The 24146-nt window shown below is 46.3% G+C and overlaps 2 protein-coding genes and 2 long non-coding RNA genes across 7 annotated transcripts; 3 read left to right on the top strand and 1 right to left on the bottom strand.

Moving 5' to 3' along the window:
- Positions 1–501: 501 nt before the first annotated feature.
- LOC123047605 (uncharacterized) lies at positions 502–6184 on the top strand. 4 transcript variants are annotated; one of them, XR_006423036.1, is made up of 8 exons: positions 502–771; positions 861–1101; positions 1184–1435; positions 1585–1808; positions 1902–2259; positions 2384–2579; positions 2666–2764; positions 5950–6184. It is a non-coding gene; the product is annotated as an uncharacterized lncRNA (long non-coding RNA). The 4 variants fall into 4 exon arrangements; XR_006423034.1 differs by lacking the exon at positions 5950–6184 and adding an exon at positions 2876–4422 and having other exon boundaries at positions 503–771; positions 2666–2774; XR_006423033.1 differs by lacking the exon at positions 5950–6184 and adding an exon at positions 2876–4417 and having other exon boundaries at positions 504–771.
- Positions 6185–10751: 4567 nt separating this feature from the next.
- LOC123042984 (chitinase 2-like) lies at positions 10752–12104 on the top strand. The gene has a single exon (XM_044465317.1). It carries the CDS (start codon positions 10806–10808, stop codon positions 11796–11798), a length of 993 nt encoding a protein of 330 aa, XP_044321252.1. The 5' UTR covers positions 10752–10805; the 3' UTR covers positions 11799–12104.
- A 506-nt stretch (positions 12105–12610) lies between these two features.
- Positions 12611–22328, bottom strand: LOC123047603 (DNA-directed RNA polymerase II subunit RPB1). Its single transcript, XM_044471194.1, has 15 exons — positions 22145–22328; positions 21109–21372; positions 20348–20647; positions 20097–20255; positions 19795–19956; positions 19453–19673; positions 19224–19365; positions 18789–19124; positions 18412–18698; positions 18074–18332; positions 15829–17964; positions 13514–14517; positions 13278–13349; positions 13114–13173; positions 12611–13010 (listed from the first exon to the last, which is right to left on the bottom strand). Exons 1-15 carry the CDS (start codon positions 22226–22228, stop codon positions 12917–12919), a joined length of 5580 nt encoding a protein of 1859 aa, XP_044327129.1. The 5' UTR covers positions 22229–22328; the 3' UTR covers positions 12611–12916.
- On the top strand, positions 14760–15817 carry LOC123047604 (uncharacterized). The gene is made up of 3 exons (XR_006423032.1): positions 14760–14897; positions 14985–15426; positions 15512–15817. It is a non-coding gene; the product is annotated as an uncharacterized lncRNA (long non-coding RNA).
- Positions 22329–24146: the final 1818 nt, after the last annotated feature.

Below are 24146 nucleotides of genomic sequence, written 5' to 3'. Positions count from 1 at the left end.
GCTTGCAGGAGGGGAAGAGGATGCATCTCCGATGCCTTGAGCGCCGGCGCCAGAGAAGATGCATCTACAGCTGCCTCGCGTTAGAGATTACACATACAATCGTATCCTTCTATGACTCTTTTTTTTGGCAGGTGTATCTTTTCAGGACTCTAAACTGCAATTATTTCATCTGGACCATGGGTTTGAGATCTGAAGGTTAAATTTACATGCTAGATACATTTATAGTTTTTTTTTAAATCAAGATACATCTATAGCTGCCTCAGTTGGAGATTACGTACACATAAAATCGTGTCCTTTTACGGACGCGGAGGAATTGATCCCGAGCACGCAGGATCTCGGTATCGGGACCGCTGGGTACGGTGTAGCGATTCGCATGAGAAGGCGCACGTGACTCCGCGCTGGCACATGTGAGGACGTGGCAAAGATACATTGAGGGAGTAATCCTCCTGGGCGGTGGGCCAGAACATGGTTTACATTCCAGGCCGTGGCTGGGTTGCCGTCAGAGCCGTGGCTCGACACGGCAGCGAATTCCTGATCCGTGGATTACTGTGGGCTAGCGTCGTCAATGAGGTAGAGTAAATGAAGATGGATGGTAGGTGCGTCTGGATAGGTCATTACTCGGGCGCTCGTCGGTGGCCTTCTATCGGGGTCCATAGGCGGAGTCAGTGGCGGAGATTCTGGGGTTCCTAGGCGGAGTCCTTGGCGGCGATTCAGGCATTCCTAAATCTATCTGCCGGCGGCCATGGAGTTCTTCATGCAGCCGTGCAACAGGTGCGTAAAATCGTTCTTTGCTCTGTGCGGCCTTCGGTCAGATAGAGATGGGAGATCTAAATCGATAGTACAAATTTGTTTGTTTGCAGTAGAACTTTGATTGAAGAGATGACAGACAGTGATTTGCCAATGCAACCAGCTCATCACACTGTTCGTTCGCCGGTCACGGACGGATTAGCAGCCGCTAATGTTCCAAGTGGGGGGGGGGGGGGGGGGGGGGCAGATCTGTGCGGAGTCGGCCATAGCACAGGCAGGAAGTGGAGACAAGCCACAGGCTTCAGAAAACTCAATCGATCAGATTGATCCGAAGACACCTGAGTGGACACGCAGGTATGGAATTGTAGAATTAGACTGTAGTAATTTATGGTCATGCATACCATGGGGAAGCTTGAATCTTGTTCGCTTGTTTTAGAATTGGGACAGAAGTAAAATTAGTAAACTAGTTGGAAATGCGATGGCTCGATGGTCGTAGCTTGTATGAACCTAGCAACCAACCATCAGCTCGCAGGAATGGTAGTCCGCCACCCGGGGACGACACCGAATTGTTGGCTGCAGCAGTGCAGGGATCTTCAACATCAGCAGCTTCGGCCATGGGTCTCCAAACAGCGACCCATGCACTCGGTCCAGTCGACTTTGCGCAGCAAATTCACAGGCGATATCCAATGTTCGTGAGCGTCCTTATTGCAATTTTTTCTTTCCAGACTTCATTGCTTGCTAAGTTTCTTCGCATACACCATGTCTCTTACACCACTGGTACAGGCTGCATAAGGGTATGTCGTTCTCTCATATCTATTTCTGCTTCCTTACCTGCAGGCATCGGATGTCATCTCCATCTTACTGAAGGAGCAGATTGCAAGGTGCCAACGTGAAATCAATACTGCCCGCTTTAATGTGCAAGCCGATATGATTAAGTTCGTAGACAAACTAATGGATGCGATTAGCAAGAGGTGCATATGTTGCACTGCAAGGGGTTTTACCGACTGCCCAGCTAGAGCTGTTGATCTGAACATTGGTGCCCAACATGTCAGCATGCTCTGGTAAGTACACGTCATGTTGATCCATTCGGCACGATACAACCAGTGCTACCTGCCAAGATGCAACAAACTAAACACGAATGTTCGTTCATACAGCTGGCACCTGCTGGCACCTCAACTGTACGGAGACTCCATGAGGAAACAACCCCCTGCCAGCAGGAGAAGAGGCAGCGGACCGATGAAGGTTTGTTGTCTATAATTACCGAGCAAATTTTATCATTTGTGAAGCAGACCCTTAAGGCAATTAGTGAGCTCTTCATCGACCTCCCAAATGATGGGAGCACTACTGTGTTCGGTGCGAGGAAAAAAGAGCTTCCTGGCCGAAAATATGTACACAGGCCTGGGTTCCAAAGAGATCCGTGGACTAGGGGGGTCATTCCGTATCCCCCTCAGCCTGCTGTGTCGCAACTTCTATCTGACTTTTCACCTCCGCGCCTCGCAAACATCTTACCAGGTACTACTGAATGCTCAGATAGTTGCACATCAGTACTTTCCCAATTGATCTACATTTTCATCACATATACTTTTTTTCTCATCCCTACTGACCTTTCTGGCATACATCCACATGCTCATTGCAGCAACTGCCTTGTTCACGAGCATCCAAGGTTCATACGGATATCAGGTGTCACCTTGAAAGAACAACTCGCAGGCGAGGCGGCAATTGACCATGAGCTCTTGTCAGTTATCCTACGATGATATTCTCAGGCTGACCAAGCAGCAGATCAAGAATCCCCGTATTTATCATGGAGGCACCCACTCGAGCCCGACTTCTCAGTGAGCAACGTGCACGCTTGTAATTTTGATGGAACTATGTGGCAATGTACTCACACCATTGTCTTTCCAAACGATTTCATTTGCAGACTCTTGTGCTGTCAGACTCCGACTATGTTCACAGTGTGTGCATTCAGAAGCAACTGGGAGCTGATGATATCAAGTACGACATCACCTCATCACAGATGGTACGATCACGTAGGTTCATCCTTGTTACATTTCGCACCAGGGTTCTACAACAAGGCTAGTTTTCAATGGTCCCGGCATAGACACGATTCCAACTTTTTTCCTGTTTTCAGTTCTTCACACCTGTGCGGCGACCCGAAGGTTGGATGGTACTTTTCTGGGACATGGTCAGACGGATGATGACCGTCATCGATCCGATGTACTCAAAGAAATTTCCAAAACCTCCCACACAGCTTCGAGACGAAGCAATAGCTTGGAATCTAAATGCTCGGTGTTGGCAAGTGCCACGTCTCCACTCCTCTGGTTCTCCTAATCTAGCTCTCCGGTGATTGTAAGCTGCGGCCTGATGAGGCACTGCAGCCGGATCTGCAGCAATCTGGTTGCTCAGCTCAGCCTGGTACTCCTCGCTGGAACGCATGTATCCACACAGCCCCTTCTGCAAAAATTAGAATGAATTAAGAGATGCAGAAAGATTAGAAAGCATGAATCCAGCTGACCAGCAAGAAATCCACGAAAAAACGATTTTGTGTATAAAACTTTCATCCCTATTGACACACTTGTAGAATCGACGACCGCCGTTTACACCGCTCCGAGCAACCCAAGTGTACACCCGGTCCTTGAAGTCCCTGCAGGGCACTAGAGGCAAGATCTCGTCATGGCCTGCGGTGGAGGAAGATGAGGACATGCCTAAGAAGCGTTGGAGCTAACAATGGCTGGAATCAGAATCTGGTTGGATCTGGGAGAGAGATCGGGTGGATGGGTGGACTTATGTAGACGAGGAACGTGACGGAGGAGGTTGGTAGGTCCAACGGGTGGATGCATTGAATGTAATTGACGGCGTTAGCCCAGAATCTCAGTCGACGCGGCTCATAACGTGCAGGTATTCCTGGTCCGCGTCAAGCGTTCCTGACGGCATAACAAATGGGCTGGCACACATGTGGGCCAATGCGTTAATAATTACAACATAATCCTGGATAACATCTAGGCCCACACTGACAGCAGCGCACATCGCGAGATATTCATGCGGTACAGATTCCGGGACTCTGTGAGCTCGGGCTCACATTAGCACATTCGTCCTTTTACTCGTTTTTTTGCAGCCGTATCTTTTTAGGACTCTAAACCCCACTTATTTCATCTGGACCGTAGGCTTGAGATCTGAAGGTTAAATTTACGTGATTAATGAGAATTAACGTGGAACCTCCGTTGGTGCTTCTGATTAGTAAATATAAGATAAGATATAAGATATAAGATGCTATGGACAGACTTCAAAAAAAATCTGGTACGGCGTAGTAGTATGCGGCTCTTAGTTCTATTTTTTTAGAACGAAGACGCTAGACGCGTCCGGCTTTAAATTAATAAAGCCCGCAGCATAGTCAGTGTGAATGTGTGATAGTGTTGAAGTGTTGGAATAAACCAAAAGATCGCTAGTCTCTAGAAGCATTTCTGCCACTCTGCCACCAAGACATCAACACCAATTTTGCCATGTCTACCAAAGTATCAAATAAAATGGGAGTGGCTTGGCACATGTGTGTACCGTGAAGATGATCATGAAAGGTAGAGTGTCATTGCAAGAACCCCCTACCTGATATCCACTCAGTCTCTGTGCAGGGATCCCGGGATAGGCAACGACTACTAGACATAGCCAAGTGTGTATAATCTAACTGTAAACTACAGCCTAACTTTTGCGTGTACAATAGGTTTTAGTTAACCTAGTTGTGACGAGTCTTAGACTCCTTTCCTAAAGGGTCCTAGATGTATTTAAGTTCAAGCTACGTTTTGAATTCAGTTTAGGATAGAGTTGCATATGGTATGTAAGCCGAACGGAGTTCCATGTATCAATTCTAGCTAGTATCGCGTGGGGCATGTTGAGTACCACCATCAGATGCAATTAATCTTCCATGTGTCGAGAGATGATTTATCTCCAACTATTATTTCAAAATTTAGTATAACACAGATGTCTGCATGCAATTTCTATACAATATTGGTGCAAATCATACTATTGTAACCACATGCTTGTTCTTGCGTATTCTAAGTTTTATGCAATTTGTTCAAGTTTTTATCATCATTTTCTATATGTTTCCCTGTTCATTTTGTTCCTTCTTTTAGGGGTAATATCAATGCCTTTGATGCACTCTGCCTTAGAATAACATATGTTTTTGTTTAATAATAACAAAAAAAGTGAGTGACATGAGAAAAAGAGGCAACCTGGCAATAGAGATATCAAATAAATGCTTGGGAGTTGGCTTGCCAAGTATGAATATTTAGGTCGATAGAGACGTGACTGTGCTGTTAATATGTCATCTTGCAAGATAGATAAATTACAAAAATTCGTTGGATGGGACTTAGCTAGCTAGCTAGATATCTAGGAATACGAGGACACACAGCGATGAGACGGCGCCTCTCTTGCTCGCTTTAGTTATATGTTGTTATCTTGTTATGTCATCCCATCAGTATTAATGTTGGGTAAGCAAGTTGTTAAGTGAAATAAAGTGGTTTAGATTGCAGCCAAGGGTTCTGATTACCGTCCCTACACGGAATATGAGTCCACCAGATGTTAGCGTGATTCAGCGATCGAAATCGAACTAAGAGCCCCTGGCGATCTACTTCCGCTGTGAGCTCAACGACCAAGAGCGGGCAAGTTATGCGCCGATGCTTGAACACTTAGGCCCAATTTCGCTGTCCACAGCAGCAGAGGGCGCTCACCGCGTCCGGCAAGTTTTCGGTCAAATCCCTGTACCATAAGCTTTGCCAGGGCCCAGCCTTGCCGATCGTGAAGGGCCTATGGAAGGCGCGCCTCCCGCTGAAAATCAAAGTGTTTTTCTGGCAGCTGTTCAGAAACAGACTGCCCACCTCTGAAAATGTGGCTAAAAGGCAGGGGCCGTCAACCGGCATGTGCGCGATTTTTAACGTGGTAGAGGATGCAAACCACGCCTTTTTCCGGTGCCCGCTGGCCAGGTTCGCCTGGAGCACGGTCTGGACCGCGGCCGACGTATCCTGGGACCCGAGGTCAACCAGCGATCTTGTGGCTATCCTTGACTCGGTCCAGGGGAGCATTAAACGTGTGTTGTGGAGCTGTGTCGGGCCACTGTCCTGGGCACTTTGGCTAACTAGGAACAAACTTGCTATTGACGGGATCTTCCCGACTCATACGGCTAATATCATCTACAAATGCAACTTATTCCTGCAGCAGTGGAGTCCGTTGGCGAGGCGCAAGGATGCTGAGAGGATGCAACATGCTCAAGACCGTCTACACCAGGTGTACGTGATGTCTAGGGAGCCAGCCGCCACTTCTTGATTTGGAGTGGCCCTTTTGTTCGTGTGCGAGCCTGCGTGCTCAGTGTTCTGGCCTCCGCGCCATGTAACTTCTGCTCGCGCTCTTTTGGCCGTGAACCCTAAAACTTCCCGCCTTTGTGTGGCCTGAGCACTTTGATGATGTTTGTAAGGCCTGACTTTGGTTTCACACTACGACACCCTTCCAACACTTCCATTATTCCTCTTCTCCGTCTTGTCTAAGAGCATCATCAATAGTTCATATATTACTTTGTTGGTAAAATTGTCTATGATATCGACCAATAACCCATCATACAATAATTCGAAAAGAGTGTGCCTAAGTTGCCCAATAGAAGGTGGGAGAAAAGTATAAATTTACTCTCTATTAATTTATACCTTAGAACTTGTGCAAAGATCTATTGGTTCACGTGCATATATAAAACCTTGATTTCTTTCTTTGTTTATTTATGAGCCACATCATTACATGTTCCTTGTGATAAAGGTTACTCCCTCCATTTTTATTTACTCCGCATATTAGCTTTGGTCAAAGTCAAACTTTGTAAACTTTGACAAAGTTTTTAGACAAAAATATTAACATATACAATAACAAATCAATCACATTAGATTCATTGTTGAATACACTTTCACATCGTATAGATTTGCTATTGTAAATGTTCATATTTTTTTCGATAAAGTTGGTCAAAGTTTATGAAGTTTGACTTCGGCCAAACCTAATATGCAGAGTAAATAAAAACGGAGGCAGTACCAACAACCATCATATAACCATTAGAAATGACCTAAACGTCTCATCAAAAGGACAACATTGCCACTGTTGTGTGTTTGAATTTGCCACTCGCATTAGTCGAGGAAACTAGTAGTTAGACTCTGCTGATTCAGGACGGTTCTAATCTCCCATCAAGTAGCCATTTTCGTAGATGGTATGTGTTAGAATAACAATATGGATTGGCAGAGCAATATTTAGCAAAAAAAAGACTGGGATTGTCTGAAGAAAAATGATTCCACTCTCTTCCATAGTGACATAAAAACTTCTAGAGACCATCAACTAATTTTCTTCACTGCCACACCTAACCATGTATCTTTAGTATTACAAAAACTAAATGGCCAGAGAGACTAGTGGTTTTGATAATTTGTCTTCACAAGAAAAAAAAAAGGTGTTGTCTTGAAGTAGTTCACTCCTGGAAGGATGTTCGTTTGGTCGTTAGAACATATTTTTAGCGTGATCAGTCACTAGAAATAAATAGTTTGTGTTTGTGATATCCTTTCTCACATTTTAGAGATCCTCCTACTGAATGGTTAATTTTTTTTCATTTCATCATTTATTAGTTTGAGTATTTCTAAAAGCACTTCGATTGTACATGTGTTGCTTTGTTGGTAAAATTGTCTATGTTATCAACCAATAACCCATTACAACTATTCGAACAGAGTGTGTCTAAGTTGTCCAATAGAAGGTAGGAGAAAAAGGTAAATTTTCTCTCTATTTATACCTCAGAGCTTGTGCAAAAATTATTGGTTCATGTATACATGGAACCTTGATTTCTTTTACATTGTTTATTTCTACCTTTATTTATTAAAAATTGTTTATTTCTGCGCCACATCGTTATATGTGCCTTGTCATAAATGTTACCAGCAACCATCGTATAACCATTGGAGATGACCCAAAGGTCTCATCAAAAGAACAGCAATGTCACTATGTGTCTTTTAGACGTCGCTACTCACATTAGTGGAGGAAAATGGTAAGACGACTCTGTTGATTCTGGAAGGGTTTAGTATCATATCAAATAGCCATTTTATAGATGGTCAATTTTATTGGAATAAATATATATCTGGAGTGACAGTGGGTTATTCGGCACAAAATTGATAGGGCCAGGCAGAGAACTGAGTCAATTACACTACTTCCTTCCATACTAGAAAGAAAACTTCTAGGGATCACCAATTGTTTTTCTTCACTGCCGCACCTATAACTGTGTATCTTTCGTATTAGAAATACAAAATGGTCAGAGACACTACTAGATTTGATAATTCGTCTTTGTTTCCTTGAAGTAGTTCACTCCTGGAAGGATGTTCGTTTGATCATTAGGAACATATTTTAAGTGTGATCGGTCACTGGAAATAAAAAGTTTGTGTTTTGTGTTATCTTTATTCAAATTCTATAGATCGTCCTACTGAACGGCCATTTGTTATTGCATCATTCATTATTTGAGTATTTATAAGAGCATATTCAATAGTTCATGTGTTACTTTGTTGGTAAATTGTCTATGACATCAACCAATAACCCGTTATACTCAGTGTGTGCCTAAGTTATCCAATAGAAGGTAGGACAGAGAGTGTCTATAAGATCAACCAATGAAACATAGTTTGCTCTATATTTATACCTCAGATCAATGCCACGTAGCCCACCTCGCGGGGGGCAGATGATGGAGGCGGTGAAGCATCTTGAGCAGGAGGCAGTCGTTTTGGGTGGCCAGATCGCGCACCCCCAACCCACCCTCTGCCTTAGCCCGGCATACATGATCCCAGGCCACCAGGCACTACTCACCCGAGGCTCGATTAGCCACATTCCAAAGGAGGCGCGTCGAAGAGCGTCGAGGGCGGCCACCACTTTAGGCGGCCACCCAAGGCAGACATGGCGTAGGACGGGATGGCGTTGATGACGGCGTTGATCAGCACCAGAGCAAGCGGGCACGCCACCCTGCGAGATAGCTAGATGTCCACTTTGGCAATCATGCGGGTGAAGTCAGCAAGCTTGAGCTTGTCGCAGGACAGCGGGAGCCCTAGGTAGGTCTGGGAGAAGCCCCTGACAGCACACTGGATGGCCGTCACCACCTCACCTAACGTCGTGGCATCCACATGGATAGGTACGAGAGTACTCTTGTGGTAGTTGATGACGAGACCGGTCACTACGGCGAACAGGTCGAGGATGACCCGAAGACGAGCCGCGGACACGGGTCGGCGCGCATGACAATGAGGGTGTCGTCGGCATACTGGAGCATGACGGGGGGCTCGCCGTCCACCAACGGGTGCATGAAGGCCCCGTCCTGCCGAACCATCCATGCGCTGGAGGACGTCGGCGACAAGGAGAAACGGGTAGGGGGAAATCGGGTCCCCCTGGCGCAGCCCGCACCAGACCTCGAACCACCTCCCAGGGACGCTGTTGAGGAGGACAGCCGAACTGGAAGACCAGGAGATGGCGTTCATCTAGTCACACCACAGCTCGGGAAAGCCGCGAGCCAGCATGATCCGACGGAGACTCCCCCGGCCGATGGAGTCGAAGGCTTGTGAAGTCGAGCTTGAGGACAAGGGTCGGTGCAGAGCGACGGTGGCAGCATTGGAGGAGCTCGGCGGCGTACGCGAAGTTTTCAGAGATGCTGTGTCCGGCGAGGAAGCCGGGCTGGTCCTCGTCGATGAGACCCGCGACCTGACGCTGCAGCCTCCTCGTGAGGCCACGGCATAGGATCTTCACGTCTCTGTTTTGCAAGGAGACGGGGCGGAAGTCGCCAGGGGTGGGCACCCCGTCCCTCTTGGGCAGGAGGGCGATGAAAGCCCTGTTGATGCCGTCGAGGCGAGCAGTCTACGTGTGGAGGCCGTCAAACAGAGCCTGAAGGTCCTGCTCGACGGCTGGCCAGGCGGCCTGATAGAAAGCCAGGCCCAGCTAATACAACTGTTGATTCTGAAACGCTCTAGTCTCCCATCAAATATCCATTTTATAGATGGTTTGTGTTATTACTTATTAGAATAAAAGTATGGAGAGAAAATGAGTTATTCGACAAAAAATAGGGAGGGCCTGCAAGAAAATAAGTCCAGTGTAATATGCACTATGCACCAGGCAATATATGACCCTTGTGTAAGAGCATCTCCAACAGACGTGCAAAAACTGCTCCGCGCGCTAAAAACCGTTCTTTTTTAGCGCGGAGACGCTCCGGCAGATGCTGCAAAATAGTGCGCACGCAAAAAACATTAGAGCACGCGCTAAAAGCGCTATCTCACGCTTCAAATTTGGGGCGCCGGACCGCGCTCTTCATAATTTGCACTGCGTGTTTTTTGAGCACGGGTTTATGGGCATCTCGAAAACCAATGTTGGTTGTGGCACGCTAAAAGTGTTACAGTGGCGATGTAAAACTATTCTAGCGCTCGATATTTTTGCTCGTCTGTTGGAGATGCTCTAATACACTATAGTACACATCACAAAGTTGCAGAACATGTTTGTTTTAGTACAAGCTAATTTTATCGTCATTTTTAAGCTAATCCCATGTGTATACACTAGTAGGAGTACACGACACCAAATTTGAGCAGCTCAGTATTAACTTTTAGGAACAGGCCAACATGCAGGCTAATCTTGTTGTCTTTTTGGTTGCGATCAAATCCCAACAGTGCACCTCTTCGTCACATGGTTCAATGAAGATACGCCACATGGTTCATCAGTATGAATTAATTCATCAATCAGACGTGGTTGATCGGTGATTGTTGGGTACATTTCAACAATTTATGAGACAAGACATGTCACATGGTCCTGTAGTAATGCAGATGATAAGGGGAACTCGTGACATGTCATGTCCAGACTTCAACCAACGAGCAGCGACCAGGGAGTGAGTAGAGTAGCACGGCTCAACCCATTTTCCACGCAGGGAATTGATCTTGTATACAACCACAGCACGGCTTCTCCCGACCAAAGATCTATAAATAGCGGCACTAGGTTGGCGCCATAATCTATCAGCTGCAGGTATCAAGATCAACCAGATCGTGGCTACACTGAGAATGAGAGGCCCGAGGAGGGTGGCGGCCATCCTGGCCATCGTCCTGGCGGCGGCGCTCGGCACGGCGGTCCGCGCCCAGCAGTGCGGCTCGCAGGCCGGCGGCGCGACGTGCCCGAACTGCCTCTGCTGCAGCCGCTTCGGTTACTGCGGCAGCACCTCCGACTACTGCGGCGCCGGCTGCCAGAGCCAGTGCAGCGGCTGCGGCCCCACTCCTCCTGGACCCAGCCCCGGCGGGGGCGTGTCGTCCATCATCTCCAGGGACAACTTCCAGCAGTTCCTGCTCCACAGCAACCAATGCCAAGATGCCGGCGGGTTCTACACGTACAACGCATTCCTGGCTGCCGCCGCCGCGTTCCCGGCCTTCGGCACCACGGGGAGCACCGAGACGCGGAAGCAGAAGGTGGCAGCCTTCTTCGGGCAGACCTCCCATGAGACCACCGGCGGGTGGGCCACCGCACCCGACGGCCCCTACTCCTGGGGATACTGCTACAAGCGGGAGCTGGGCTCACCGCCCGACTACTGCCAGCCATCGTCGGAGTGGCCGTGCGCGCAAGGAAGGCAGTACTACAGCCGCGGCCCCATCATGCTCTCCTGGAACTACAACTACGGCCCGGCGGGGCGCGCCATTGGTGTGGACCTGCTGAACAACCCGGACCTGGTGGCCACGGATGCCACGGTGTCGTTCGAGACGGCGTTGTGGTTCTGGATGACGCCGCAAGCGAACAAGCCGTCATCCCACGCCGTGATCACCGGCCAGTGGACACCGACGGCCGCAGACAACGCGGCGGGAAGGGTGCTCGGGTACGGCATCATCACCAACATCATCAACGGCGGACTCGAGTGCGGCAGGGGGGCGGACAGTCGTGTTGCCGACCGGATCGGGTTCTACCAGCGCTACTGCAACATCCTTGGCGTCGGCTACGGGAGCAACCTCGACTGCTACAACCAGAGGCCCTTCGTCCAGGGGCTTTTGATACAGCAAGTAACGCAGTAACAAGATACTACTCCCTCCGTTCCGAAATAATTGTCTTTCTAGTCATCTCAATTGGACTACACATACGGATGTATGTAGACATGTTTTAGAGTGTAGTTTCACTCATTTTGCTCCGTATGTAGTCACTTGTTGAAATATCTAGAAAGACAATTATTTCGGAACGGAGGGAGTACGATCTAAATCTAAAGTCAGTCCTCGATGCATGCCTGTGTGCATGTGATTACTGATAAATAATCTCGAGGAGTAGTCTATGAGTAAATAAATGGATGAATAAACTTGCCGTTGTTGTGTGTCAGCAACCCCGCATCGCTCCACACGATGATCACAGGTCCTTTACTGAAAACATGTCTTCCCTACTGTATTTGCATAACTCAAACAAGTACTCCCTCAGTTCGGAATTACTTGTCGCAGAAATGAATGTATCTAGATGTATTTTAGTTCTAGATACATCCATTTTCACGACAAGTAATTCCGAACGGAGGGAGTAGGTCACAAGCAAACAGCGAGAAATTCACGTCGATAACACTTCTATCAACATCAACAGAGAATTAAACATTAAAATTGTGCTGATCAGATCAACAACTACACAAGTACTCATAGGTTTAACAACAATATGGAAATTAGAACTTGAACCTGACAGCAGTAACAGTACATGTTGTAACCCTTAATCCTTACTCAGGTGTGAAGTCTGATGGAAATTAGCACAGGAGGCAGGCTTTAAAGCACAGCTAAGGCGTACCAAACAACCTCTGGGTTTTTTCAGCTTTGGCGAGCAGGACATAGCAAAAGCGCTCCACAGCTGAGTGCAAATAAGAAGTTCAACTGGAAACATTAACATAACAATCCGACCAACTATCAATCCGATCAACAACATCATTAACATAGCAATCCGACCAACAACACATTATTAAGTACAATTGCAGATTCTCAACAACACAGTTACGGGGAGTCACTCGCAACATCTATCATACATAACAACTCAAGTTCAGCAAATTATCGGCAAGCGCAGCAAAACCCAAGGCCTGTTCGGGTGCAACATGCGCGGAAGGAAACAGAACAGCAGCTGGTGCAGTGTGCTTCTGCCTCGGCCAGAAGCAATTTTCTCCAAGTCGGTGGCTTCAAGGAGCAGCCCCCTTGTCCTTGTCACTAGTTTGCGGCTCGGTGGATGTCGGTGAGTAGCCCGGTGCGGTGGGAGAGTAGCTTGCGGTGGGGCTGCACGCTCAAAAAGTGATATCGTCAGAAGAGCTAACCAACTGTGTATGTACTTCCATCACGGGCAGATCAACAAGATAAACCTGATGATGCATTTCATTACCTGTAGTTTGGAGAAGTTGGGGTGTAATCTGGGCTAGGTCCTCCAGAGGTAGTGATCGGGCTGCAGCATGCAGGCAGTGAGTTAGGCAACCCATTGTATTTGTCACAGCAACAGGTGTTCTTTAAGTTGAAACAAGGAGGATGATCAACTGAAATTCGGCTCACCTTGTCGGGCTGTATGACGGGCTTGGTTGCGCATACGACGGTGAGGTGGGCGAGTAGGACGGTGAGGTTGGGCTGGAGAAACAGATATGTGAGCACAAATAAGCATAGATATTCTGCTGTGTGTATCAACTATCAACCGACGATGAGGCCAAGGCTTTACACTTTTTGGAAAAGAAATTCTAAAAATGTATGAATAGAATACCACCAGAAAGTCTGAACAGAAGTTACAGAATTACCTGTAGTTTGGAGACGTCTGACTGTATGGGCTCATCATCCTTGGGCTGCTTGGAGAATAGATATGCGAAGGACTGTACTTAGCCGAAGAAGGGCTGTAGCTAGGTGAAGTAGGGCTGTAGCTCGGTGACGTCGGGCAGTAACCAGGAGATGTCGGACTGTATGCAGGTGATGTCGGGCTGTACGAGGGCGATGTCGGTCTGTATGAGGGCGACGTCGGGCTATAAGTTGGCGATGAAGGGCTGTATGAGGGAGATGTGGGGCTGTATGATGGCGACGTCGGGCTATAAGATGGTGAAGTCGGGCTGTATGAAGGAGATGTCGGACTATAAGATGGCGACGTTGGATTATAAGATGGCGACGACGGGCTGTATGCAGGAGATGTTGGGCAGTATGCTGGAGAGGTCGGGCTGTATGCAGGAGATGTCGGGCAGTATGCTGGTGAGGTTGGACTATAGCTTGGCGAGGTGGGGCTGTAGCTCGGAGATGTCGGACTGTAGCTAGGAGATGTGGGGCTGTAGCTCGGAGATGTCGGAGAGTATGACGGGCTGGTTGGAGAGTATGATGGACTGCTCGGACTGTAGGAAGGAGAGCCAGGAGTATATGATGGTGATGCAGGGCTGTAGCTGGGTGATGCGGGGCTGTATGACGGAGAAGTGGGGCTGTAACTGTGTCCTGGCCCTGGGCTGAACACCGGAGAAGATGGACTGTAACCCCCAGAGGAAGGGCTGTAGTTCGACGGCATGGGTGAGAACGCCATGCCGCCAACATACGGCGAGAACTGTGCATCAGAGAGGGGGGAAGCCCGGAAATTCGGGCTCAGCAATGGCGACATCATTCCATCATGGTACGGTGTCCCGGAGATGGGTGAACGCGCCGGTGTGACACCGTAGTCCAGAGTGTCAATATAGCTCGGGAGTTGGAGCTCAATGGCCTGCTTCAGCATCTGGTCATTCAGATACAATCCACACCCTCCTGTACCAATAGGAGCAAGCTGGCCAAGCATCAGAGGCGGAGCCAGCATGCTAGCGTTGGGTTCAGATGAACCCAACGATCTTTCCTGGTCTAGTACACGTACATACGTACATACTGCTATGAACCCAATGAAAAACAAGGGTTGAACCCATTAAGTTTCAACGCCAAGAAAACAGCCTAATAAAAAAAGCCCAAAAGCCCAATAATAAATTGGGTCTGTACCTAGCCTGTTGGTGCCCCTATTTTATTCTTCACCGCAGGTCCACAGCCGCAGTACACGAACCAAGACTTGTCTTTCCTGTTCGCCTCTCCGTCTATTTCTCCTGTTCGCCCTCGATCGGCCGTCAGACACCGGCAGGTCGGCCGCAGCGCCGGCGCCCGGCGATTGTTGTGCAAAACTCCATATTCGAGGTGCTGAGATCGTATCACCACGTTGCTTCTCTATCATGTGTACCCTAATTTTTTAATTGTTTATACTTCACGTACTGGCTGATCTAGGTTATGGAATTAAAAAAATGGATCGACAGATCCAAATGATGATGCATTTCACGGCCACCCATCAGGCGAGGTGCATCAAATGTTGTCGCTGCAAACAGTCTTTCAAAGCCTTCTATTCAAAGAGAAATTAATTTGGATGAGTTGCCTTATGATTCCGCTAATTGGTAGAGAATTTCATAATACACAAGAAATTCTAAGAAGCGAGACAAGATTAGGTGAAGATATTTAACAGGGAGACCAGTGTTCTCTCAATTTCTAAAGATAGTACTGGTATTATCAGTTGCCGCAACATCTGTCTAAGAGATACTTTTCACTATGAATGTTGTCAAGAAAAAGTTGCGCAATAAAATTGGAGATCAGTTTATGAGCCATAGTCTAATATTCTATTCAGAGAGAGCTAATATGTTTATTGGTGACAGATCGAAAAGGGGCACTCTAAAATGTGAGTGACTCTATATGATTATTTTGTTTTATGTTACTTATTTTAAGCTGGTCGAACTAATTTTTCATTTTTTCCATGTTTTTAGAAGGATGGGAATCTGCACATGAAGCTATTAAGTTACTTTGGTACTACTCTATTTCTAAACAGGTGATTTTTACAATTTTATCTAGCAGGTATGTCTTGCTTTCTTTAGTTTTGATGTAATAACTATCTATGATAAGTGATATCATTTTTGTGTCTATTATGAATTTTTAGTATTATTATTTTTAAAGAGACTTCTATTTTCTTTATATAAGGCGGTGTAAAACTAGACTTAACAAAATTATTTGATGATAAATCCTCACAATAAGTCAATGAATGAACCCATCGGCCAAAATTTCTGGCTCCGCCCCTGCCAAGCATAATGTTCTCTGTAACACCTCTCAAGTAATCAGATTCCGCATATACAGCAGCATCAAGCAGGATATCCACCGTCTCTTCAAAAGAACATCTCATGAGAGGCCCTGTGTCATTACGATTTATGCCGTGCCTGGTAATCGCCATCAGGTGACCTCTGTACGTCATTGTATCGCAGAGAATGGCCAGATGCCGGTAGTTCACATAAGACCCATCAAAAGATATCACCACCCTCAGCTCATCCAAGAGGGACCTGCGGACAGCCTCGATCCCAAGAACCTCAATCACTTCAATCAAATGATTACTTGTTGTCCTTGAAGGATCAACGTCCTCATGACACATGACGGCCAAGAGGTTTACACCTTCTGTATCAAGCATCCACTCCTCTTCTCCTTTGAAACCTTCCTTCTCATCAAATTTATTCACCTTCCCCTTTTTGATGAAGACCTTGTTGATATCTGGAATGCCTCGAAGGGCCATCTCAGTCAACATGTTACCCTCAATCTTCTTGAGGAAGACGTCGTCCTCGGCAGATTCACCCTGTGCCTCTCCTCCTTTTGGAGGAGCTTCGTCGTTTGCGATGCGGACACGAAGGATGAGCTTATCCGCGTTGTCATCGTTGAATATGCATGACAAGTCGTCATCAAACTCATGATTGATCTTCTCTGCAATATCAGCCATGCTCAACTTCTTATCAACCATCATCTCACGGTTCAGTTCAATACGCAGCAGCCAAGGAGACATCTTATCCGGGTCGACATCCTCATCAGGCATCTCATAGTATGACCTGACAAAGTCGACATCCTCAGGAATGAGGGTTCCTAGAGGATCAGGATCATACCATATCTCAGTGGCATGGGTCACACTACGTAGCGTGGTGTACTCCAGGGCACACTGGACATTCTTGGCTGATTCTTTCCTGCTGTTCACCCCAGGCTTTAGGAAGATAGACAGCGATGGAGTCTTTATCTTCTTGGCGACGTTGATGATCTCTCTTAATCTGGGAACACCAAGGGTAACATTCTTAGCACTAACACCAGCATAATGGAAAGTATTCAGCGTCATCTGAGTCGCCGGTTCTCCAATGGATTGTGCAGCCACACATCCTATCATTTCACCAGGAGCCACCAAAGACTGGAGGAATCTCGATTCAATCTCACCGATGACCCACTCGAAAGATTCCTTTGTAAGCCTGTATTCTTTCAAGACCCTCTTGCTAGCAAATGTGCTGCGAAGCAGGATATTGAAGAGCAGAGTAGCGTTCTTCTGAGCCTCAATGCTCATGGCGTCGTCGCCGGGGACAACCTTGAGTCTTTCTTGCAGCTTATCAATTGCTTCCACAATTTCCATTGGGTGCATGTCAGAAGGTTTTCTTAAATCAATCTTGAAAGTCTTCTGAGCATTCCAGATAAGCCGCTTGAGATTGACAGGCATAGGCCATGTACCCTCGCCAGTTGTGGTAATTTCTTGCCCAAGCTGTAATCTGTCAGCTTCCAATTTCTGAAGCTCTGCCTCAAACACATTTCTGAATTCACGAATGGTTTTCAAATCCTCAACATGGTCAGGCAGCATGTAATTAGGCTTCCAGTTCATATCATTCAGTTCATAACGAAATACATTATCAAACTCATCCTTTTTCATCTTCAGGGAGTCCAGTTTCTGGGATTCAATCCAAACAGCATCCATGCCGTCCTCTCCATACAAGAATTGAATGACATCGCCCAGGGAGTTTCGCACAGTACCATCATATTTCACCATAATGTCCTCCATAGCCTTCACGAGCCTCCTTTGGATATATCCCGTCTCAGAAGTTTTCACGGCAGTATCAATTAAACCTTCTCTACCACCCATAGCATGGAAGAAAAATTCCTGTGGTGTCAGGCCTCGAAGGTAAGAGTTCTCCACAAATCCACGACTTTCGGGGCCGTAGTCATCTTTAGTGAAATGGGGCAATGTACGATCAACAAAACCAAATGGAATCCGCTTGCCCTCAACGTTCTGCTGTCCGACACAAGCAGTCATTTGTGAAATATTAATGAAACTGCCTTTTGAGCCTGCAGTGACCATGGCTTTCAAATTGTTGCTCTCGGACAAACTCTTCTGGGCACTACTGCCAGATTCATCACGAGCCTTGTTAAGAACCTAGCATGAGAAACAGATATGTCAAAACAAGTATGTCAAGAAAGTTATTTATCGCAAACTCCTATTTTCCCAGATGAAAGAACCAAACAAGGATATTCAGCTATTGTACCTGATTTACTCTATTTTCAAATGATTCCATCATCGTGCGTCCTGGCTCAGGTTCCAGCTCCTTCTCTTGCGCTTGCTTAATAAGCCCATTCACTTCAATCTTGGCGTTTGCGATTGTCTCATTAATTTTTTCCATAGTATCTGCGTCTGCAATTGTATCCCCAATCCCAATACTGAAACCATTTTGCAGAAGCCAGTAGTTGACCAGCCACTGTGTATGACCCAAGAACTTCCGTGCCGCATCTGGACCTACCTCTTCCCTGCAAACAGTTAAATCAAAATTATTTAGCAGACGAGAACATGTTTGCTAGAATCTGCAATGCACCTTTTATTACTTACCAAATAACATGAATAAGACTTCCACTTGATGCCCCAAGTGTTTTTTTGCAAAGTGTACCAGATAGAAGCTCTCCCTTCTCTATCCGGACCACAGTATCACCAGGAGTTGTAAATCCATTCTCTGTTTCAGCATGCCAGGCTGAAAATCTAATTAAATTAATTAACTTGGGGATAATCAAGTTGAAAACTTGTTTGCCAGTCCAAATCGGCCTTGGTTTCAAAATGGTAGGGGCTGGGACCTTCCCATCAAAATCTTCCCACCACATTAAGATGTTCATAAATACATCCTGGGAGAAATTTAAGAAAGTTAAGCTATACAAATATAAACCACACAGATGTTACTATTGAAGGTTTTCAAGGAGAGTATTATTGTTAACCTTTTCAATGAGAGTATCCCTTTTGGTCATTTTTCGACACCCAAGAAGTGTGTCCTGGACAATACCCATGACAGGTCTATTTGCTTGAGGCGACACAATACATTTCGGCACCATCATCAACTCTAAAACTTCAGCTCTGGTCTCAAATGACTGAGGAACATGCATATTCATTTCATCCCCGTCAAAATCTGCATTGTATGGTGAAGTGACAGACAAGTTCAGGCGGAAAGTTGAGTAGGGCATAATTTTACTGCGATGGCCCATGATAGACATTTTGTGGAGACTGGGTTGCCGGTTGAAAAGAACAAAATCTCCATCGTTGAGGTGTCTTTCCACCTAAGAAGTCAAGCGCAAATAGGTGAGCTAAAACAAAAAAGGCAGTTTTTGTGATGCCGCCATTGAAACAGTAGATGATGCAATGATGTTGGTACTAACCTTGTAACCAAGCTCCAAATGCTGATCACTACTTTTCTTCACATAGCGAAGATCCAGCCTCTGGCCATCTTCCCTGATAATGTACTTCGCGCCTGTCTTCCCTGGGGGAGGGTGAGGTCCATATTCTACTAGTTCTTTCAACCTGGTATAATCAGATTTGGACATTACTTATCAAATATCAATGCAAAACAACAATTACACAAGATGCCTTAGTAGCATCAAAATTTACCTCTCAATGTTATATGGAGTGACAGTTTCTGGGTATGTCAGGTTCAAAGCAATACTCCATGGCACCCCCAATTGATCAATGTTGATATTCGGATCTGGTGTGATGACGGTACGAGCTGAGAAATCAACACGCTTCCCCATTAAGTTTCCTCTAATCCGACCTTCTTTTGCTTTCAGCCTGCTGCAAATCGACTTAATAGGCCTTCCAGAACGTTGAGTGGCCTGAATAGTTTCGAAAAAAATATTCAGTACAATTTATCCATTACTGTTTTCTTGGGCGAAACAAGTGTGGTAAAATATCCATTAGTGTTTAATACGGAAAGTGGACTTATAAACTACTCACCCTTGGTTGTCCAGGAAGATCATTATCAAAGTATGTTGCAATGTGAAACTGCAACAACTGAGCAAACTCTGTTATAATGTGAGCTGGGGCTCCGTTTCTCTCTTGCCTCCTCAAATTCTCATTATGTCGAATTATCATCGCTAATTGATGAGTCAAATCATCCTGTAGAAACAGAAGAAACAGCAAGAGTGAAAGAGTGAAAGCATGCCCTGTGAACAAACCATACGACAGATGGTTTCACAGGCGGTGGGGGAATTATCCATCTAGTGGATTCATAATAACTTTAGTACTACTGGGCTAACCTCGCTTCTGGAGGAAGTATCCATCATGACAGATGGTCTCACAGGGGGCGGAGGAATTGGGAGGACTTGCAGTATCATCCAATCAGGACGAGCAAATTCAGGGTTCAGGCCCAATAAAAGACAGTCCTCATCACTTATACGCTTGAGAACATTAAGGACCTGCCCCAACAAACCATGATGTGATCCATATGGTTCAATGAAAATTCTTAATTAGAAGAACCTACTGAGTTGAGCAAAGATAATGTAAATACCCTCTCGGCGGAGAGAATTTGCTTTCGCTCCACTGGTTCCGGGAGTTGATCTTGCTCATCATTTTTCTTCTTTGTTGTTTTAAACTCTGCAACCATCTTCATACCATCAACTGTGATATTTGGCTGCTGAGCCCCACAACCACCTTTTTTCTTCACTGGCTCTTCAGTGTCCTGCTGATCCTGACCCTCAAGGTCTTCACCCCCAGAGCAAACCTTTTTGCTCTTGCAAGCATCATATATTCTTCTTAATCTATTTTTGGGGTTCTTGATTTTCAGAGCCTGCTGGAACTTGGTATCTTCCTGCAAGATATATCACTGATAAGTAACAAGCCAAAACAATGCACACAGCAATAAATGGTCCATTATTGAGTAAACTATAAAGTTATTTCTTATTCGGCTCCGTGGTGCTGATTAGAATGTTGATCTCCAGGTCCATAAAAAAGATGCAAGAAGTCTAAAGCAGTCGCATCTACAGGTCATCATACCCGACACAAATCATTCTATATCTCAAAATTACCATGTTGGTTGAGAAGAGGTGCAAAATTGGACAAACATAGATATGGTGAGAACTAAGATTGCTATGATTTGAGTGTAGCTTGTCTGGCACATCAGAGACCCTTCCTTTCAGTTGGCTAGATATGCACCAACCAATAAGCAGTAAAATGGTTTGGATAGATATATGCATCAACCAGCAACCAGTAAGATGCACAGGTCTTAAAAAGGGAAACCAGACCGGCAGAAGGGTCAAGAAGATGCAGTACCTCGTCCGCGAGGATCTTGGAGCAGTTGAAGCACACGCAGCGCATTACGGAGAGCACGGTCTTGATGAAGCCGATATGGAACATGGGCTTCGCAAGCTCGAGGTGGCCAAAGTGGCCCGGGCACTCGGCCATCCCAGCCATACAAGTGTCGCACTTGAGTTTCCGGTCGATGGTGCCCAAACGAGGGTCGCTCAGACCCCCGGGCTTCACCTTGCCCCTCTCCATAGTCTCCGCGTGCTCAATCATCACCACCGACATTTGTCTCTGCAAATAAGGAAAGCAACATAAGAATACTCAGTCAAATTCATTCCTAAAATGGTAAGCATTTCCATATCGGTGCCCGCCACGATTACAAAAACAGCCAACGGTGTCGTTAAACCGTTAAAAAAATAACGGTCGGCGGACATTTGAACCCAATAAATCATCATACAGTCAAATCCATCTTATTAAATACTAGATCTAAGTAAGAGAGAAGCAACATCTGTGTGCGACTTTAAAGCAAACTGTAAAATCAACTAATCAAGTGTGATGATAATACACAAATCTATGAACTGTACCTCAGAGAGTTAACCCAAACATCAGATGTCACAAGAACATTGATTATCACTTTGTTGGATTGGGCAGTCAAGACTTTTGATGTATAACAGTATAAGAGAATTTCAACTTGACCTAACATATATCAATCCTACCACAACTTGAACTCAGAACAAACCATAGACTTACAAGTTACACGGCCAGTATTCCCCTCTGCCCGAAATTTTCTCTTGGCTAATTCCCCATGCTAGCAAAAACCCAAACAGCAATTGCAGATATGTTCAACGTGCCAAACCCAAAACCCTAGGTATCCGTCAGATCGATCAAAGTCGCCACCCAAACACCAAAAAAAGTCGAATCTACAACCACACAGTGCATCGAGGGTTGGGAACTGCACGAGATCCGACTCCAACTCCACGCAAGGAGAGCAGATCAGAGGAGATGAAGGACGGATCCGAGATTTAGATGAAGGAACGCGGTGGTGGTGGGGGTGGGGGATTACGATCTCGTCGGGGCTGAGCACGCCGAACTGGACGAGCTTGACCTTGGCCACCTCGGCCGGCGAGTGCGGGAACCGCGCGTCCATCGCGGCCCCACGTCGTCGGCGGCTCCGCCGGCGCCGACAAGATCGATCTCGGACCGCCGACGCTCCGCTCGAGTCGGCGAAAGGGGATCGACCTGGGGCAATGTGCGTCTGGGGAAGAGGGTGGGAGGTCGGGTTTATTTATAGACGTATCCTGCGCCGGCCGGGCTACCGTGAGCCGGAGGAAATGAGGGTTTTTTGTAAGAGAGAAATGAGGCTTTCTTCTGTGGGAATATCTTTTCTCCTGATGGGCTTTTTTTCCTTCTTGACGAACCTCTGTAATGCAGTTTATCGAGTCTTTTTCTTTTTTTTCATTTTGAATATCTTTTCTTCAAAAAAAAATTAGTTGTCATGGTTCCTTTTTTAATGAAATGGAAAAAGGGGGGGGGGGGGGGGGGGGGGGGGGGTTGCGAATACCGTGCAAACACAGATACTCATATGCGCGTACGTGCTCATCGCATAATAATGGAGTGCCGTATAGCTGCTCGTCTAGTCATGAAGTTGTGGTTTGCTATTTCCGCATGGAGAGCACCTCTACATGGTGGGCGTTGAATAAGGTCGTGACGCGATAACTAATTTCATCAATTGGTTGTCGAATCGATCCACCTGAGTTTGTCGGGCGGTGGCAAAAACCCTCGTACCACCCTTGCAGTAAATTATTCCATTGACCTAGCCGCCCTCGCCGTTCATCTCCTTTTACCCTACCCACGTGGCATCGACTCCAGCTTACGGCCCCCTGCCTCCTCAGTATTGTCGTTTCTACACAACTTTTGGGTGGCATATCAAATAAATGATCAAATACTTGGACGTAACTTTTGGGGCTGGGAACTGCACGAGATCCAACTCTGACTCCATGCAGGGAGAGTGGAACAGAGGAGACGAAAGGACGAATCTAAGATGAACGAACGCGGTGTGTAGGGGTGTGGGGGATTACGATCTCATCAGGACTGAGGATGCCGAACTGGGAGCTGCACCTTGGCCACCTCGGCCGGTGAGTGCGGGAACCACGCGTCCATCGCACTCCTACGTCATCGGTGCCGCCACCTACACTGACAAGATCGATCTTGAACCGCCTCTGCTCGAGTCTGCAAAAGGGGATCGGCCTGGGACAGGTGCGTCTAGGGAAGAGGGTGGGTGTCGGACTTTATTTATAGACCAAACATGCGTCGTCGGGCAGGCTACCGCGAGCCAGAGGAAATGAGGTTTTCTCCGGTGGGAATATCTTTTTTCCTGATGGGATTTTTTTCTTCTTGACTTTACTTATGGTTCGGTGTTTTTTTTAGTTCTCATGGCTTCATCTTTAATGAGATAGAACCGAGGGAGGGTCCCTGTTTATCAAAAAATAATGAGGTTCCTTTTAGGAGGGAATACCGCGCAAACACAGATGCTCACATGGGCATATGTACTCATTGCATAATGATGGAGTGCCCGTATAGCTGCTCGTATGGTCATGAACTTGTGGTTTGCTATTTCATCTCTATATGGTGGGTGTTGAATAAGGTTGTTGCTCGGTAATTAATTTCAACGCTTGGTTGTCAGATCAATCAATGTGAGTTTGTCGGTTGGTGGCAAAAAGTCGGGTGCCACCCATGCGGTAAATTATTCCATTGACCTAGCCACCCTCGCCGTTCATCTCCTTTTACCCTGCCCACGTGGCGTCGGCTCCAGCTTATGACTCCCTGCCTCCTCAACGTTGTCGTTTCTACACAACTTTTGAGTGGCATGCATATCAAAAAAATGATCAAATACTATATCACAGGTTGTCGCCATAGGTCAGGTAAAATGGATAATGTTCATCTGGATAAAAATACATTTAAGCAACTAGTGTTATGATAGGTACGAAGAAAAACGTTTCATATCGATAGATTGGTTTAATAGTATAGTCCACCATTACTGTAAGAATGATCATGTAGACACACAA

Source organism: Triticum aestivum, chromosome 2B (assembly GCF_018294505.1).
Source record: "Triticum aestivum cultivar Chinese Spring chromosome 2B, IWGSC CS RefSeq v2.1, whole genome shotgun sequence".
NCBI classification, from domain to species: domain Eukaryota; kingdom Viridiplantae; phylum Streptophyta; class Magnoliopsida; order Poales; family Poaceae; genus Triticum; species Triticum aestivum.
The sequence above is the reverse complement of the archived record's forward strand: the minus strand, read 5'-3'. Positions and strand labels throughout refer to the sequence as shown.